At 44.5% G+C, this 15,181-nt stretch overlaps 1 protein-coding gene across 1 annotated transcript; it reads right to left on the minus strand.

Annotated features, from left to right (window-relative positions):
* Positions 1-5,991: 5,991 nt before the first annotated feature.
* On the minus strand, positions 5,992-14,917 carry TMED7 (transmembrane p24 trafficking protein 7). The gene is made up of 3 exons (XM_054178729.1): positions 14,511-14,917; positions 11,575-11,820; positions 5,992-8,808 (listed from the first exon to the last, which is right to left on the minus strand). The coding sequence occupies exons 1-3, from the start codon at positions 14,688-14,690 to the stop codon at positions 8,572-8,574; spliced, it is 663 nt and encodes a 220-aa protein (XP_054034704.1). The 5' UTR covers positions 14,691-14,917; the 3' UTR covers positions 5,992-8,571.
* Between the last annotated feature and the right edge of the window lie 264 nt (positions 14,918-15,181).

Here is a 15,181-nt window from a genome sequence, read left to right on the forward strand (position 1 = left end):
AGAATAACTCAGTCCCTGCAGGAATAAAACTGGATCATTTGTATTCTTCCTTCTTTCTGGCTCCTTTATTTATTTTAAAGATGGAGCAGGAGTAAAGGCAGGTAGGTAATGACCCAAAATGTGTTGCTGCCTCCAGCATTTTGACAGTGGAGCCCAGTCCAACCTGACCTTGAATGTTAACCATAGGGCTCCTACCACCTCTTTGGGCAACTTCTTGCAGTGTTTCCCCACTCTTACTGTAAAAGATGTCCTCCTTCTACCTCCTCTGAATCTGTCCCCTTTTGGTTTAAAACCATTACCACTTGCCCTGCTGCAAGAAGCCCTGCTAAAATGTCTGTCCCCACCTTCCTTATAGGATCCCTTTAAGTAGTGACAGGCCACAAAAAGGTCTCTCTGGAGCCTTCTCCAGGCTGAAAAGAACCATTCATTCATAAGAGCCTTCATTCATAGGAGAGACATTTGGGCCCTCTGTTCATTTGTATGGCCTTCCTCTGAATCTGCTGCAACAGGTTCATGTCTCTTTTTTGTTGAGGACTGCAGAGATGAATGCATTACTTCAGGTGAGGATGAGGACTCACCAAGTGGCAAAACTACCTCCCTTGACATGCTATGCCACTCTTCTTTGCCTGCAGCCCAGAATACAGTTAGCCTTCTGGGCTCTGAGTGCACATTGTGAGCTCATGTCTGGCTTTTCATCCACCTTGTTTCTTGCATTCTTTCAAGTCCCTGGCAAGTGCCCATTACCATGATGCTATCCTAACCTTGCCAAGGATCTTGCTTACTATTTCATGGGCAGGGAAATCTGGGGCTAAAATCTCATTGTCCTGTTCCTCATTTTGCTGGCTGCAGCCAGCAGGTCTTAAGACCTGGCTGTAGGCACTACCATGCATGTGAAGCCTAAAGCTCCTAGATCAATGCTCAGTGCTTCTCTGACCCGAGCAGGCCTTTCCAGCTTCCCTTACTTCAATCTCCCTACATGTAAAATTGCTTTTGTCATTTTACACAAGTCTGCAACCTGCTCCATCACTGCCAAAGTTTCTATGAAGTATTCCTGGCAGCCTCTGTTAAAAACCATATGAGCCACAGGTGCCACAGTGGTACCTTGCAGTCAGATCAGCATGAATATATTCAGGTCGGTCACTGAACGTCAGCTACCTACAAGGCAAAACTCTGTGTGTCACTGCTGCAGTGAGGAGCATAAACCAGCAAACATAAGAATATTCTCTCTGGCTGCACTGATGCATTACATGGGTGTTGAATCAGAACCAGCTCATAACTAATTAGAAGAGCAAATTAGCACCCACTCGCAAACTGATCATGTTTCAACAAGATGACTTTTCCTCTTGCATTTGCTTCCTAGCAAAAACAAGTTTGAAGAGTAGTTTGTTGATACAAACAGTAGGGCACTGCTGACACTCAGCAGCCAGTAAGTGACAAAACAAATGCAGCAAAAGCTTTGCACACGTTACAGCCCAGGTCATGTTGGGTGTCACAATGCATACACAGGGCCCTCAACAGAAAATTCTTCAATGCTTCTTTGTATAACTTAAAAAAAGAAAAACCAACACAAAATAAACACTTCACCAAGTGGAGGCCTCTCATATGCAGCTGATCACTGACCATGCCCTGTCATGCGTAGCTGGCAGGTCATGACATCCTTCCTGTGGGAGCACACCAACAAAATTAATTCAGCCACAAAACACGCACCTGAACCCTGCAGGCTCGTTGAAGGGATGGCATCCTGCAGTATCACATCTCATTCTCCGCACTCTGAGCTGGACAGTGTCTTGTGGTGAGAGATACAGGCTGTTCAACACCTTCTACTGACGACCAAACACAGAGTTAGCAGCAGTAAAAGCAAGGATCCTGTAAAGATTCCTACAAAGTTTAATTTCTGTGCTCTAGTAAAACTGTGGCACAGATGACTCTTGAGCAGAGGACTCTGCATCTTGAAAACAGGATGGCAACAAGGCTACAGCACACACTCTTTTGCTGCTCTTTCTCCTGTTATCCCACCGGCAAAACAGCCTGCAATACTCAGAAACTCATACCATGGATGCACAAGGCAGTCAGATTGCTTAAGACTGCACACCACTGATGTGGACCAAACCACCCGCACATGTCTTGGCTCTTCTCAGCAGGCAGGGCAGAAGGCATGAGTGAGTGTGGTGTCACCTTGCACTTATGGTCATGGTTCAGCCTGGACACTGTCTCCCACTGGAGAGATGGGAAGACAAATCAGGAGAAAAAGGTCAAAGTCCACTGAGATAGGGAGAGTTTAATAGAACACTGTGAAGAGTGGGGAAATGACAGGAATAAAACACAGTGAGCTCACCTGCGGTCCTTACTCTGTCCTGGCTGTGATCTAAAGCTCCTCTGCCCTACCCAAACTCCCCTGCCTGGCACAGCCCTGCCCTTAGCACCTACATCATATGGGACATCACAGGGTGTTGATATCGCACTGGCTGGTTCAGTTGGCTAGCCTAGCTGTGGCCCCTCCCAGCATCTTGTGAACAATTAACACTCTCCTAGCTGGACCCAGGACAACTTACCTAAGGTTTTGCCCTAAAGTTTGTTAACATGGGACTTTTCCAAAAAATACCGAACCTTTAGAGTGCTGCTGCTGTGTGTAACGGCAGTATTTCCTAAGCTGAGACAAGCTGCTGCTTCCCCTGTTGTCTCACACCACCTACTGGGTGGAGATCAACTGTGTGCACACGCCGTAACTCCCCTTTTCTGGAACTTGATTTGACAACCACGGAAGTCAAAGGGAGGAACATGAGAGAAAGACTTTGCACCTCTCTCATTTAGGACCCGAGTTAAACTTGGGTTGCTTTCACTTCATCCCTGGAGAAGTGCTCCTACACTGAGCTGTACTGGGGAGGGGAAAAAAAAAGAACAAAAAAAGAAAAAAAAAGGAGAAGAATGAGCTTAATCTGTTTTAAACAAGGAAAAAAAAAAAAGAAAAAAAAAGGAGAAGAAGAATGAGCTTAATCTGTTTTAAACAAGGAATCATGTGATACTGGAAGATTTCAATCCCTTCAAGGAACATGCCCAAGGTTTCACTGAGATGCGGAACTAGCTGTCTTTAGATACAAACATACAGAGGCTCAATGGCTGAAAAAAAAAACCTCAGTTAAGCTAATGAGGATTGATAAGACTGAGCTTTAAACAATAGTTGTTGCTAGATGATGCTCCCCTTACTGGTGGTTTTTGGAGTATGGCTACCTCCTGTAAAGAGCCCAGTTAGGCAGAAAGCACAGGCGTGTAGTATTTGCACACTGAGAACAATGAAAAGGCATATTTTGATGTCAGCTGAAGATCAATCCACATAAAAGCCTCTAAAGTCAATAGCAATGACTCCAGAATTGCATTAGACAGTGTAAATCTGAGTTCTTGTAACCATGGGCTGCAAAACCCCACGCTACTCAGGAAACTGGACCTGCATCACATGATGAACTTCAGTCCTGCACCAAGCACACCACCTCTCTCCTGGAGTAACCTGGTGCAGTACAATAAATGGATTTCTGTTGAACTGCAGGGTCAGGCTTTAAAAATTTGTTTCAAGAATTTTTGCCATTTGCAGTCACAGAAAACACAGGTTGTGCTGCACCCTCAGTGCATTTGCATCCTCAGGTGAGCTGGCTGAGAAACTCTTTGAAACAGGTGCAGTGGTGCAGACTGCATTTATACTTCCTCCTTGATAAACTGCCTTCATCATCATATAAGCCAGGTGGCTCATCTTTTCACTTCAATGTAGTGGGGGTTTTGGTGTTCTTTTGGTTTGGTTTGGCAGGGGGGCATGAGTTTTTTGGTGCTTCATTTGGGGCTTTTCTTTGGTTAGGTTTTGGTAAGGTGATCAGCTTTCAGTAGGAAAGTGCTTGAACTTCCTGAAGCTACTTTGAAATGATGGATACCAGGCACCCACCCAAAAAAAAACCCCAGACAGCTACTTGGTCATAACAATACCACATCACTGAAAGAATTTACCCATACTTCTAGACAATAGCTCCTTTATTTGTTTGGGGTTCTTTTAGTATACATTCGGGGGGGGGGGAGGGGGGGGGGACGGGGGGGGAGGAGGGAAATTGTCTTTTTTTCCTTTTTCATTTGCTGTGCAAACATCAAGAAAAAGCCTTTTTGGAAGTTGCCCACAGAAGGCAATGATGCCTACTCTGTTTTTCAGAACTTCACTGGTAGATGTTAACATTAGCAAGTAGCTGCACATTGCAAAGCACCTGCACACAGGCCTTTAGCTGCAACATAATACTGAGGTTTTATCTCATCCTTGGACAACATTAGCTGGATGACTTTCTAGCTCATCCCATATTAACCTTGTACCTACCAAATGAATGTGAAATGACAAAGCAAGTCATTCCTGCCATCTGTGGTCAACCACTTTGTATCCCACTCTGACTGGAGAGATCCCAGAGGACTGGAGGCTGGCCAACGTGATGCCCATTCACAGGAAGGGCTGGTTGGATGAGCCAGGGAATTATAGACCTGTCAGCCTGAACTCAGTGCCAGGCAAGATCATGGAATCGGTCATCTTGAGTACAATCACACAGCACTTACAGGATGGCCAAGGGATCAGGCCCAGCCAGCATGGGTTTAGGAAGGGCAGGTCCTGCCTCACCAACCTGATCTTCTTCTATGATCAGGTGACTGCCTGGTGGATGTGGGGAGGCCTGTGGATGTAGTCTCCCTGGACCTCAGCAAGGCCTTTGACACTGTCCCCCACAGCAAACTACTGGACAAGCTATCAGCCCGTGGCTTGGATGGGAGCACACTGCATTGGGTTAGGAACTGGCTGGAGGGCCGAGCCCAGAGAGTGGTGGTGAATGGTGCCACATCCAGCTGGCAGCCAGTCACCAGTGGTGTGCCCCAGGGATCAGTGCTGGGCCCCATGCTCTTTAACATCTTTACTGATGATCTGGATGAGGGCATTGAGTCCATTGTCAGTGAATTTGCTGACAACACCAAGCTGGGGGCAGGAGTTGATCTACTGGAGGGTAGAGAGGCTCTGCAGAGGGACCTGGACAGGCTGGGCAGATGGGCAGAGTCCAACGGCATGAGATTGAACACATCCAAGTGCCGGGTTCTGCACATTGGCCACAACAACCCCATGGAGGGCTACAGGCTGGGGTCAGAGTGGCTAGAGAGCAGTCAGGCTGAGAGGGACCTGGGGGTGCTGGTCGATGGTAGACTGAACATGAGCCTGCAGTGTGCCCAGGCAGCCAAGAGGGCCAATGGCATCCTGGCCTGCATCAGGAACAGTGTGGCCAGCAGGAGCAGGGAGGTCATTCTGCCCCTGTACACTGCACTGGTTAGGCCGCACCTCGAGTACTGTGTTCAGTTCTGGGCCCCTCAGTTTAGGAAGGATGTGGACTTGCTGGAGCGTGTCCAGAGAAGGACAAGGAAGTTGGTGAGGGGTTTGGAACACAAGCCCTATGAGGAGAGGCTGAGGGAGCTGGGGCTGCTTACCCTGGAGAAGAGGAGACTCAGGGGTGACCTTATTGCTCTCTACAACTACCTGAAAGGAGGGTGTAAACAGACAGATGTTGGTCTCTTCTCCCAGGCAGCCAGTACCAGAACAAGAGGACACAGTCTCAGGCTGCACCAGGGGAGGTTTACGCTGGATGTTAGGAAGAAATTCTATACAGAGAGTGATTGCCCATTGAAATGGGCTGCCCAGGGAGGTGATGGAGTCACCATCACTGGAAGTGTTCAGGAGGAGACTTGATGGGGTGCTTGGTGCCATGGTTTAGTTGATTAGGTGGGTTGGATTGGTTGATAGGTTGGATGCGCTGATCTTGAAGGTCTCTTCCAACCTGGTCTACTCTATTCTATTCTATGTGTTAAAATGCAAGCTGATTACTCAAATCATTACCCACATCTTTCTTTGAGGAATAATCTTTCCCGCTCAAACTTGCAAACAAAACAATCAGACCACACTCATATATTAATTTTTATTTTCCCCATACAATATTCACAGGGACTGCTTTTTGCCTTAATCAAACAAAACTTCCTCCCCATACCCTCCCACCCCAATTAAAACAAGAACTGACATTTCAGGACAAGGAAAGAAGTTCTGTAAACATAAAACATCCAAGGAATAGCTGAAACCCAGAGACTTTAGCAATTTAAAACACAGTTATATCCCCTTTAACGCAGAGCGTGTACTTGTGTGTCAACCATTAACCAAACTATCATTTTCATTTACTAAAAAGATGTAGCTTTAACTGGAAGTCACAATGCAATTCTTCACCCACTGCGTGTTTCTGTTGTAGCCTATTCAGTCACATTTTAAAAACTATATACAGCTATGTTTAAATGTGTCTTTGTGCCATGTCTTCAGTAACACAAAAATAAAGGTGTTTTTAATCTATTGCTGCATATTACGCAGCAGGGTATCAGAGGACTGCTTTGGATACTTAACTTCAATACAGAAGTCAAGTGCTCAAAACCTCTGTGGTGGGAGCAATACTAAGCTGAACAGTCCCACTTCACACATTCAAACATCATGAACAATGGCTGACTGTTGTCTGTCTTACTCCACTCGTTTTGACAGCACACAGAAATCCCCAGTGGAAAAAAAGCCAACACATTTCAATCTTTAAACCGAATACCTTTGCCGCAATTAAAGCTACACAAGTGATATTCAAACTCCATAGGGTAACAGTGGACACTAAAAACATTACATCGTGTTTTCATCCAACACTTGCAACAGAAAATGTACCCCTTGCTTCATTATTGTGTGCCACACAGCACAGAAAGTACTATCAGTTGCTGAAACACAAGAATAAAGCATCCAGGTACAATCAAGAATATTGAGTGCAGGCACAGATTTGTATTATAGAAGAAAGCACTAGATGTTTGTTTCTTGATCTTTGTGAGTCTAACCATTTCTGGGAAGCTTGAATCCCAAAATGGGACTTTAGTATGCAAAAATTATTACAGCATATAAAAACATTACACATAACTCTGAAGATTTTAATATCCCTCTGACCTTCTAAAAATTTTGTGGCTGTTTAAGGTCTTTCTTCAGTTTTGACAAGAGCAGACATTTAATTCCAAACACAAACTAGGTGCACTTTTATTTTTCCCAGCCATCAAGATTTTAAAAATCAAGGCATCCTAGACCACATCTTCAGACTGCTCAAGTGTCACCTGTATGTGTAACTTCTAAGTTTTTTCTATAAATAACAAAGGAAATTAAAAAGGGTTCAGCATTATTTCTCTGCTTGCCAAGAACTTAAGAACCATCTTTTGATTTATTCAGCAATATGCAACATTTTATTCACCTTCATTTAGTGTGCACTTAAGAATTGGTCAGTCTGCTTATTCCTCCAAGCCATTTGACAGTTTATCATTACGATGACCAGCTCAACTCCAGCTACTTGCATGTACATGCATTTACTACCTTCCACATCCAAATAAAACAAGACTTTACAGTACGCAAGCTAATAAAGACATGAGCCACTGAAATGATGCAACTCAAACTCTACCAAAAAGATAACCTAAAAGATTTCCTGACCACTAGCAAAACAGAGTGGCAATCAGATACACGAGACCACCTCATGTATCAGTGCACCACACACAGGAAAACGAAATTTACAGCACTTGTGCAATGCAGTATCAGTATCAAATAGGCCTCATCATAGGAAAACAATTTAGTAAGAAGCTTTGTATGTGCCCAACACATAACACAATCTTGTCCATGCTACTGCTCTGCTGCTTAATGAACTTCTGGTTTCAAATCCAAAAAAGCAGCAGCAACATGTATGAGCACAGAAAATGTAGTTTCAATGAGAAAGTTACAAGATCCCCTATTTTACTGTATGTTTTTAAAATAAACATGGGAGATTTGGATTTTGGAATAGAGAAAGCAGATTTCCTGAGTAGTCTCAGCTCACATGTTGTTCAGTCAAACAAACATTGTCGAAGAAGAAATGGGTTTATTTTACTAGAGAAGAATGTATGTTTCAGCAAACATACTCAAGTATAAAACTTAGCAAGTTTTGAAGATGGAGACTTACCAGGTTGACGGAGAATTCACACCATGATGTAGTATCAGGCTTGCATGTTTTACACATAAGGGGTACAGCAAATCAAAACAGTACCCTACAGTTCATCACATTTGCTTTTTTACAAGCCAATACATTCAGACTGAAAATTAAAGTTGGATCAGATTTTCACATGTATTGTCTTCCATATCAGACACTAGACTGCTAGGTTATTTTAAAGTGTTACATTGTACTTGGCTAATCTTACTAGTGATAATCAAACTCAGTTCAGATCAAAATCAGTAGCAATAAAGAGAAGCTGGTCATTGCCAGGTATTTAAACAGAAGTCAGAAAATGCTGAAGTTTCAAGATATTTTTCAAATATTTGAAATCATGTATCCCTTTCATAACATTTTGGGCCTGTTTTGTGATTTTTGAGGAATGAAGGGCAGACACATTTGAATGTTGCATATATTCAGATCCTTTGTACCTACAGTTAATTGGAGAATGGTTAATTTTTACAGATGAGTAGCACACAACGACCTGAAGTATTACCACTACAAATTATGATCCAACACGGGTTGTTGTGGTTCTTTTATCAGAGAAGAAGCTTTTGAGGAGAAACACCTGCCCAATACTAACAACAAGAAGAATAATTGCCTCCCCTATGGACCAGTAGGCCACCCTTGTGTTCAAATCCTCTGCTCTGCTGCGGCCCTGTGCTTCTCTCAGGCGGAAGTGAGTCTGATAATCGATGACAGACTTCAAAGCTTCATGAATAGAAACACAGGCAGACTCCATCTAGAGAAGAAAACAAATAGACACCACTGAATTAGGAACCCTTCAAGAGCTTTTTCTGCAAAGTTTTGAGGTCTGGTAATTAAAACTAGGATTCAAGTAACTCTGCAAGCAAAAGATTAAACGAGTCCATTGTGATAGGGTAAATGCAGTACAGTGATCAAACCATGCACAAAAATGCACCACTCTTAAATACAGAAGCATGTAAGACTGCAGATCTAATAAAAAGAATGACTAAACAAATCTTAAGTTCATGTATATTTGGGTTCAAAATTAACATCAACACTTTTGAAATGTCAACAGTACCCCAGTTGTTAATTACACATACACCACAAATACAAGCAGTTGCTTGTAACACTAAGACGCATGTGGCATGCTCCTGTGTCTCACAAGTATGACATTCTTCACTGAATAATTCACACACTGAAAAATCCACATTACTGAACTCAGCAAGTTCTTTTAGCAAGACACACCCCTCTTCACCAAACAGTGAGTGGTTAGAGAAAACTGAATTGTTACCTTTCAAAAGGTGTTGCCAAAAGATCCATAACACAATCATATAACCAACACTTAATTGTTCAACTTGTCCTTTCGCACTTAGAAGGAACACTAACAGTTTTCCAAGCCTTAGATTATTTTCACACAACCTTCTTTCAGTGTATTTTCTCTAATTAAAACTCAGTACTCCTTATTATATTTTGATCACCAAGTGATAAAGTATTTTGGAGATCTATTGCTTAATTTCTAGACACTATTTGGTTTTCTGTTTAACGGCTTAAAAACGGTATTTCCTGAAGATAAAACAGCACATAACACTGTGGCAGGACCATAAGTTGATGGCTTTCAAGACACGTGCCTGAACATGTCTGAGACACTCTTCTCAATGAAATTCAGGAAGAGGTTTTCCAAACCAGGGTCTGACATTCCTCTCACTAATAAATTATACAGCTCTCCTATTCTGCACAAGGAATTTAAACAAAATCACTTTGGTTTTAAGGATTTACCTTTTACTGTCCCTGTGAAAATCTGCCCAAACATAGTCAGGCTAGCAGCTTCGTACCAAAGATGTTTTATATTCTGAAAATTAACTTTCCCTGTCCAAAATACTTTATTTGCATTGTGTATGCTACAACCCAGTGATAAACTGTATTTTTATATACATCTTCTCCCACAGGCTGCAAGGGGCTGCAGCGATGCCAGACCCAGGAACTGCATGTCCTTCATTGTCTCAGACCCTCTGCTGGTGCCACAATAGGGAAATAAAACCTGTACATAACAGATCACACAGACTGAATGGAATGAAGAAAAAGAGATGGAAAGATACAAAACTAAGAATGAGAATACAAAATAAAGCAGAGCAGAAGAATGAGCAGAAAAAGAGGCAAAAGCTGTAGCTGAACTGACAGCAAATCTACTCATTACAGATCTCTGCTACTGCAGGCTTAGTGCAAATTCAGGCTTAGTGGTAAATTCAGGGGAGACTGGCATAAGGCAGGCAGTATTTACACTGCTGAGTCCAGACTAGCATAACTGCAACCACGACCAGCACTCTTTAATGGCTGTTTAAAGCGAAGTTTAATGATGGCTGTAATGTAAGGCCATGAATGGGACTGCATGAAGAGTTCCAAGAGTTTTGGTGGATTTAGAGGTGGTAGAACACGGCCAAGTTCTGATAATACAGTAATAATGATCTAACACTACAAAGTGTCTTACAGAGGACAAATACCTGGCAGCCAACTGTGGTGGTTTAGGCTGGGTGCTGGCCCAGATGCCACTGCGCAGGCCACACCTGGGAGGTCCCAAGGGGTGGGCCCAGCCCAGGGGGTGGTCACAGGGACCAGGTATTCCATTCCCATAATGCCCTGCTCCCCTATAAAAAGTCCATGCGGGGTCTTCACTTCCTCTTTTGTCCCCTGCTGCTGCCTAGGTAAAATGGCATGAGCTGCCTCCCTTGGGCCTCCCCAGGCCCAAGGCTGGGTTGGGGGGCTGGGGGGGGAAGAAAGAGCCCGGGGTGGGGGAGGTGTTTGGGTGTACCCCCAGGTGGGGATGGGATGTTCTTGGGTATGTTCTGGGATCTCTCTCTTTATCATGGTGCTTGTGGGTCTCTGTAAAACTTTCATTGTTGTTTGTTGTTGTTTTCCTATTTAAATTTTCCATCACTTTTGCAATCCGTTTGCCTGAGTCGTCATTTCTGCCTGTGGTGGGGAGGGGATCTGCCCCAACCCATTACACCAACAAAATTTGGCTTGATATTATTACTCTTTTTATTTTGCTAGAATTTTCTTTTCCATTTTAAAAATGGGTTACATGAGAGGTCAGCCTAAGTCCTCCCCCTAAAAAGACTCTTACCATTTTAAACATCAAAAGAGTGTTCCCTCAAACCCTGATCATTTACAGTCTGTGAAACCCACACTTCAAGAGGTACACAACCATAGGACTAAAATGAAGTTTCTTAAACAAAACCAAAACCAAACAAAACAAAAGAACAACACACACAAAAAAAACCCACCCAAACAAACCACAGCACAAACACCAAAAAGAAAGAAAGAAAGAAAGATAGCGGCCTAGAATTAATTTTGCTATCCTAATTTTTTCTTAAGCCCTTTCTGAACTCAGTTCTTTAAATCTGATGCTCAGAAAGACAGTTTATTCTAGTAATTCTGATTATTTTAAAAACCCCAATCCACTGATTTTTCAAAAGTGCCATGGATATCTAATGCAGCTGTAGAGACAATAAAGCAGCTGCTGTCAAATGCAACAGCATTTTACCTGGGTGAGTGCAGTTACTCTATTCTCACTAGGAAACAGTGGTGGATCCTCTCCAACTTGGAAATCGAAGTACACCGTTTTGTGTGTAAAAGTAGAGAATTCATTGCTGAAGCAGAATTTGTACGTTCCATTTCTGGATGCAGTGAACGTGAAGCTATCATATTGTTTCTTCATCTCTTTGTACAACACAATGCCATCAGGATCTTCCAAACGACAGTCAACATCATAATGTCCTCCAGTGATCACCTGCAAACAAAAAACAAGGCATTGTCTTTTTAAGAAAACTAACACCAATTCCTTTCTCCTAAGAACTACAACTTGTCAAGTGGTGGTGCAAACTCCATTCCTCTAACAAAGGTTTTAAAATAGAATGCATTAATCTGAAAATCTTTCAAAGCAAGTCTGCAAAATGACTTTCTTAGGAAAGACACACAGAACATAATTCAAAATACTTGAGGTTCAGCCTAATGCAAGATCATTATATATGAAAATATACTCAAACCATTTGTGAAAGCAATGTTTGTTAAACTGCTACAAACAACTGTACAACAGTACAGGCTACAGCATACCAAAACTGATGGTACAGCAAAGACACTACTGTAACAAATCGTCCATCTGCTGTTATCACCAAGTCTTCAGCAACAGTAACTGGCAATGTGCAGTATGACAGCTCCTTTCTCTGTGGCCTAAGAGCTTCATTTCCCTATTGGCTCAAGCCACCTCAGGCTGCAGGAATGCCACTTGACCAGCAGAACTGGTTATTTCCACCTGGCTCATCTCTTCACCTGTGCTTGTGAAGAATGTTCTGGCAGTCTGCTGCCCCTTTCCTGCACAGCTAGCCACTGCACTTCTTCCGCAAACCAGCACATTCAGGTAATATCTACAAGTGACTCAAAACTTCACCAGGTTGTCTCAAGGGGTATTTTTCAGGCTTTGATTACTGTTGGTCTACAGGATATTGCTCTGTAGACTAGCTATCCAACTTCTACAGACTTATTCACAACTTGGTGATCTGATGACTCTTGAGCTAGTACTTTACACTCAATCCTGGTTCCAAAACTTTTGCTTTAAAGATAAAACATGCTGAAAGAGGAAGAGGCTTATACCTAAAGAAAGGCTTACCCCTTTTACAAGTGTAAGAAAATCACTGAAATAGTTCAGTAGCTGAGAATCTGCACTTCGGTTCTCACAGTGTCATTTAAACTCACATCAGCTTATTTAGGTATTGAGTTGTTAAAATTGTAACACTAATAGCACAATTAAATTAAAAAGAAGCAGTAACTGCTTTGCAAAGTGGCAGTTTTAAAAATACTCAGTTGGCAAGCAATATCTTCATAGTTTTTCCAAAAATGTGATGACAGGATACAAGTAAAAGAAAATATTTTTGGATTTCTGGATGTCTCTGTATGTATGTCTGCATGTAGCTGTTTTTCATACAGAAATGCTTACCTGCTCAGAAGGCAGCACAAAAATGTGATTTTTCTATAATGAAACTTCATCTTTGAAGTGCGATCTCAAATTTGACAGGGGCATATTTTTACCCATTACATGGAAGTCACTCACATTCAGCTGTATCACACTGCCTAAAAAACCCAGGTTACATACACACGGCAAAGATTTGCCAGCGCTTTTATCTCCCCTTGGATGCCTTCCCACAGAACTTACTTCAGTTTCCTCTCAGCTATGAGGACATACTGCCAAAAAACATGCAGATAGCACTTCAGCTATACAGTGGTTGATCAAACCCAGACATTCCTTTTGACAACGCTACTCCTGTGCTGATCACCAACAAAAGTGACAGCAGCGGGCTTATCTGTCCAACAACCTCCAATGAAAACCATTTCAAAACAGGGGGGAAAGTAACACACAGAAAAAAAATATGATAGCAACAAGCAGAGACAAGAAACGTTTGGGTAGAGAAGATATCTAAGAACTAGAACATGTAGGATAGAGGAACACAGGGCAGGACTGGCAGCAACATTCCTTTGAAATATTAAGGGCAGGACAGCAGCCAGGGAAGAAAAAAGCATGGGACTTTAACAGGAAAAGCTTGACCACAGCTCCTTCAAAAATCCCCAAAGGTAACTGTGATTCCCATCATCAAGGACAATTTCTCACTCATGCTGTACTGTCAGTGACTTTATCAGCTAAATTAGCGGACAAAAAGCTTCCAACTCTGCCAACACAATGGCACCCAAACTGTCAGAACTGCATGCTCCATGTATCTCAAAGAACGAAGTACTTTATCACAACGGCTTCATGTTCAAAGTGTTTGAAACTGGGAAAAGTATAAAAACCTATGCAGAATCACTTAATATGTGCTTGTAAGCCGCAATTTTCAGTAAGATATTGGTTGCCCACGTTTTGCTTTTGGTCATGTTCCTGCCTTGATACAAGCCTAGTACAATATGTGAGCAGTGCATAACTATTCCATCCCTTTCTTAACGTGACCACCATTGGAACCATTGTCGGAAACCAGAAGCATTAATTCCTCCAGGTCTATCGTGCTCATTATGCAAATACTTGGCAAACCACAAGGAAGCGACATTTGTGGCATCCTGTTGGGTGGCTGCGGTTTAGGTATTCTCCACGCTGTTCGGGCGGAGACACTGCATGACAGCCGTAAGGGCAAAGGGCGTTGCGAACTCTCTATGCCTCACGTAGCTCCGAGCTAAATCTGCGCCCTCCCGCCGCCTCTGCGGAGCACACGGCAGCACACAGCACTTCCCCAGCCAAGCTGGAAGCTCCGCAATGGCCTGGGCTGCTGCTCCCGCGCTCCCTTCTCGCAACTACTCCCTGCAGCGGCGCATCGATCGAAGCCGAGAGGCTACCCTGCCGACACAAGCCCCTTGGCCACCGCTTCCGGGCGGCAGGCCCGGGACCGGTTCCGCCAGCGCGGCTCGGGGCGGCGCTTCCCCACAGGGCCGCCCAGCTACCTGGAACTCGAGGGTGCACTTGGTTCCCTGGGCGATCTCCTCGTAGAAGCACTGCTTGGCGTTGTCGGGCAGCTCGAAGGTGATCTCAGAGGCCCGCGCGGCACAGGCCGCCAACGCCACCAGGAGCAATGCAGGCAGCCACCCCCGCGGCCCGGCGGCCCGGAAGCTCCGTAGCGGCATCGCCCGGCGCGGGGAGAGGCGAGGGGATAGGCAGAGCGAGCCGGGAGCGGGAGTAAAGGCGAGGAGAGCGGCGGCCTGACAGGATGCGGCGACGCCGGCGTGGCGGGGGTACCGAGCGGGGAACCGCGCTGCCACCCGGAAGTACCCAAGAGGGACGGTGACGCCCTCCGAGAACACTTCCGGGTGAGCGCCCCCTGCTCCCGCCGCTGATTCTGCAGACGTGGTGCGCGACGGGGCTGGGCGGGGGTGTGGCTGCTGGGCAGGGAGGGCCGAGGGCCCACGGCCCACGTCTCTGTAGGCTGCGGCCAGTACGGAGGCGGCTGGGGCTCGCCGCGTTTCCTGTTTCCATGAAGGCTCCTGGGTGTGTGTGCAGTTAGCCGGGGCCGGACCGCCTCCAGAGGCGCACGAGGCCTGAGGCGTGGTGTGGAGCTGGGGCAGGGCGCTCCTGCTGCCGAACGCGGGCGAAAAGCGACGGCGCTGCGCCCCCTCCT

Source organism: Dryobates pubescens, chromosome Z (genome assembly GCF_014839835.1).
Source record: "Dryobates pubescens isolate bDryPub1 chromosome Z, bDryPub1.pri, whole genome shotgun sequence".
Taxonomy (NCBI): Eukaryota; Metazoa; Chordata; class Aves; order Piciformes; family Picidae; genus Dryobates; species Dryobates pubescens.

Coding starts and splice junctions, on each gene's coding strand:
- TMED7 (XM_054178729.1), bottom strand. CDS start 14,690: ATGCCGCTACGGAGCTTCCGGGCCGCCGGGCCGCGGGGGTGGCTGCCT. Junction 11,821..14,510: donor AGTGCACCCTCGAGTTCCAG/GTAGCTGGGCGG, acceptor TTTTGTTTGCAG/GTGATCACTGGAGGACATTA. Junction 8,809..11,574: donor GAGTAACTGCACTCACCCAG/GTAAAATGCTGT, acceptor TTTCTTCTCTAG/ATGGAGTCTGCCTGTGTTTC.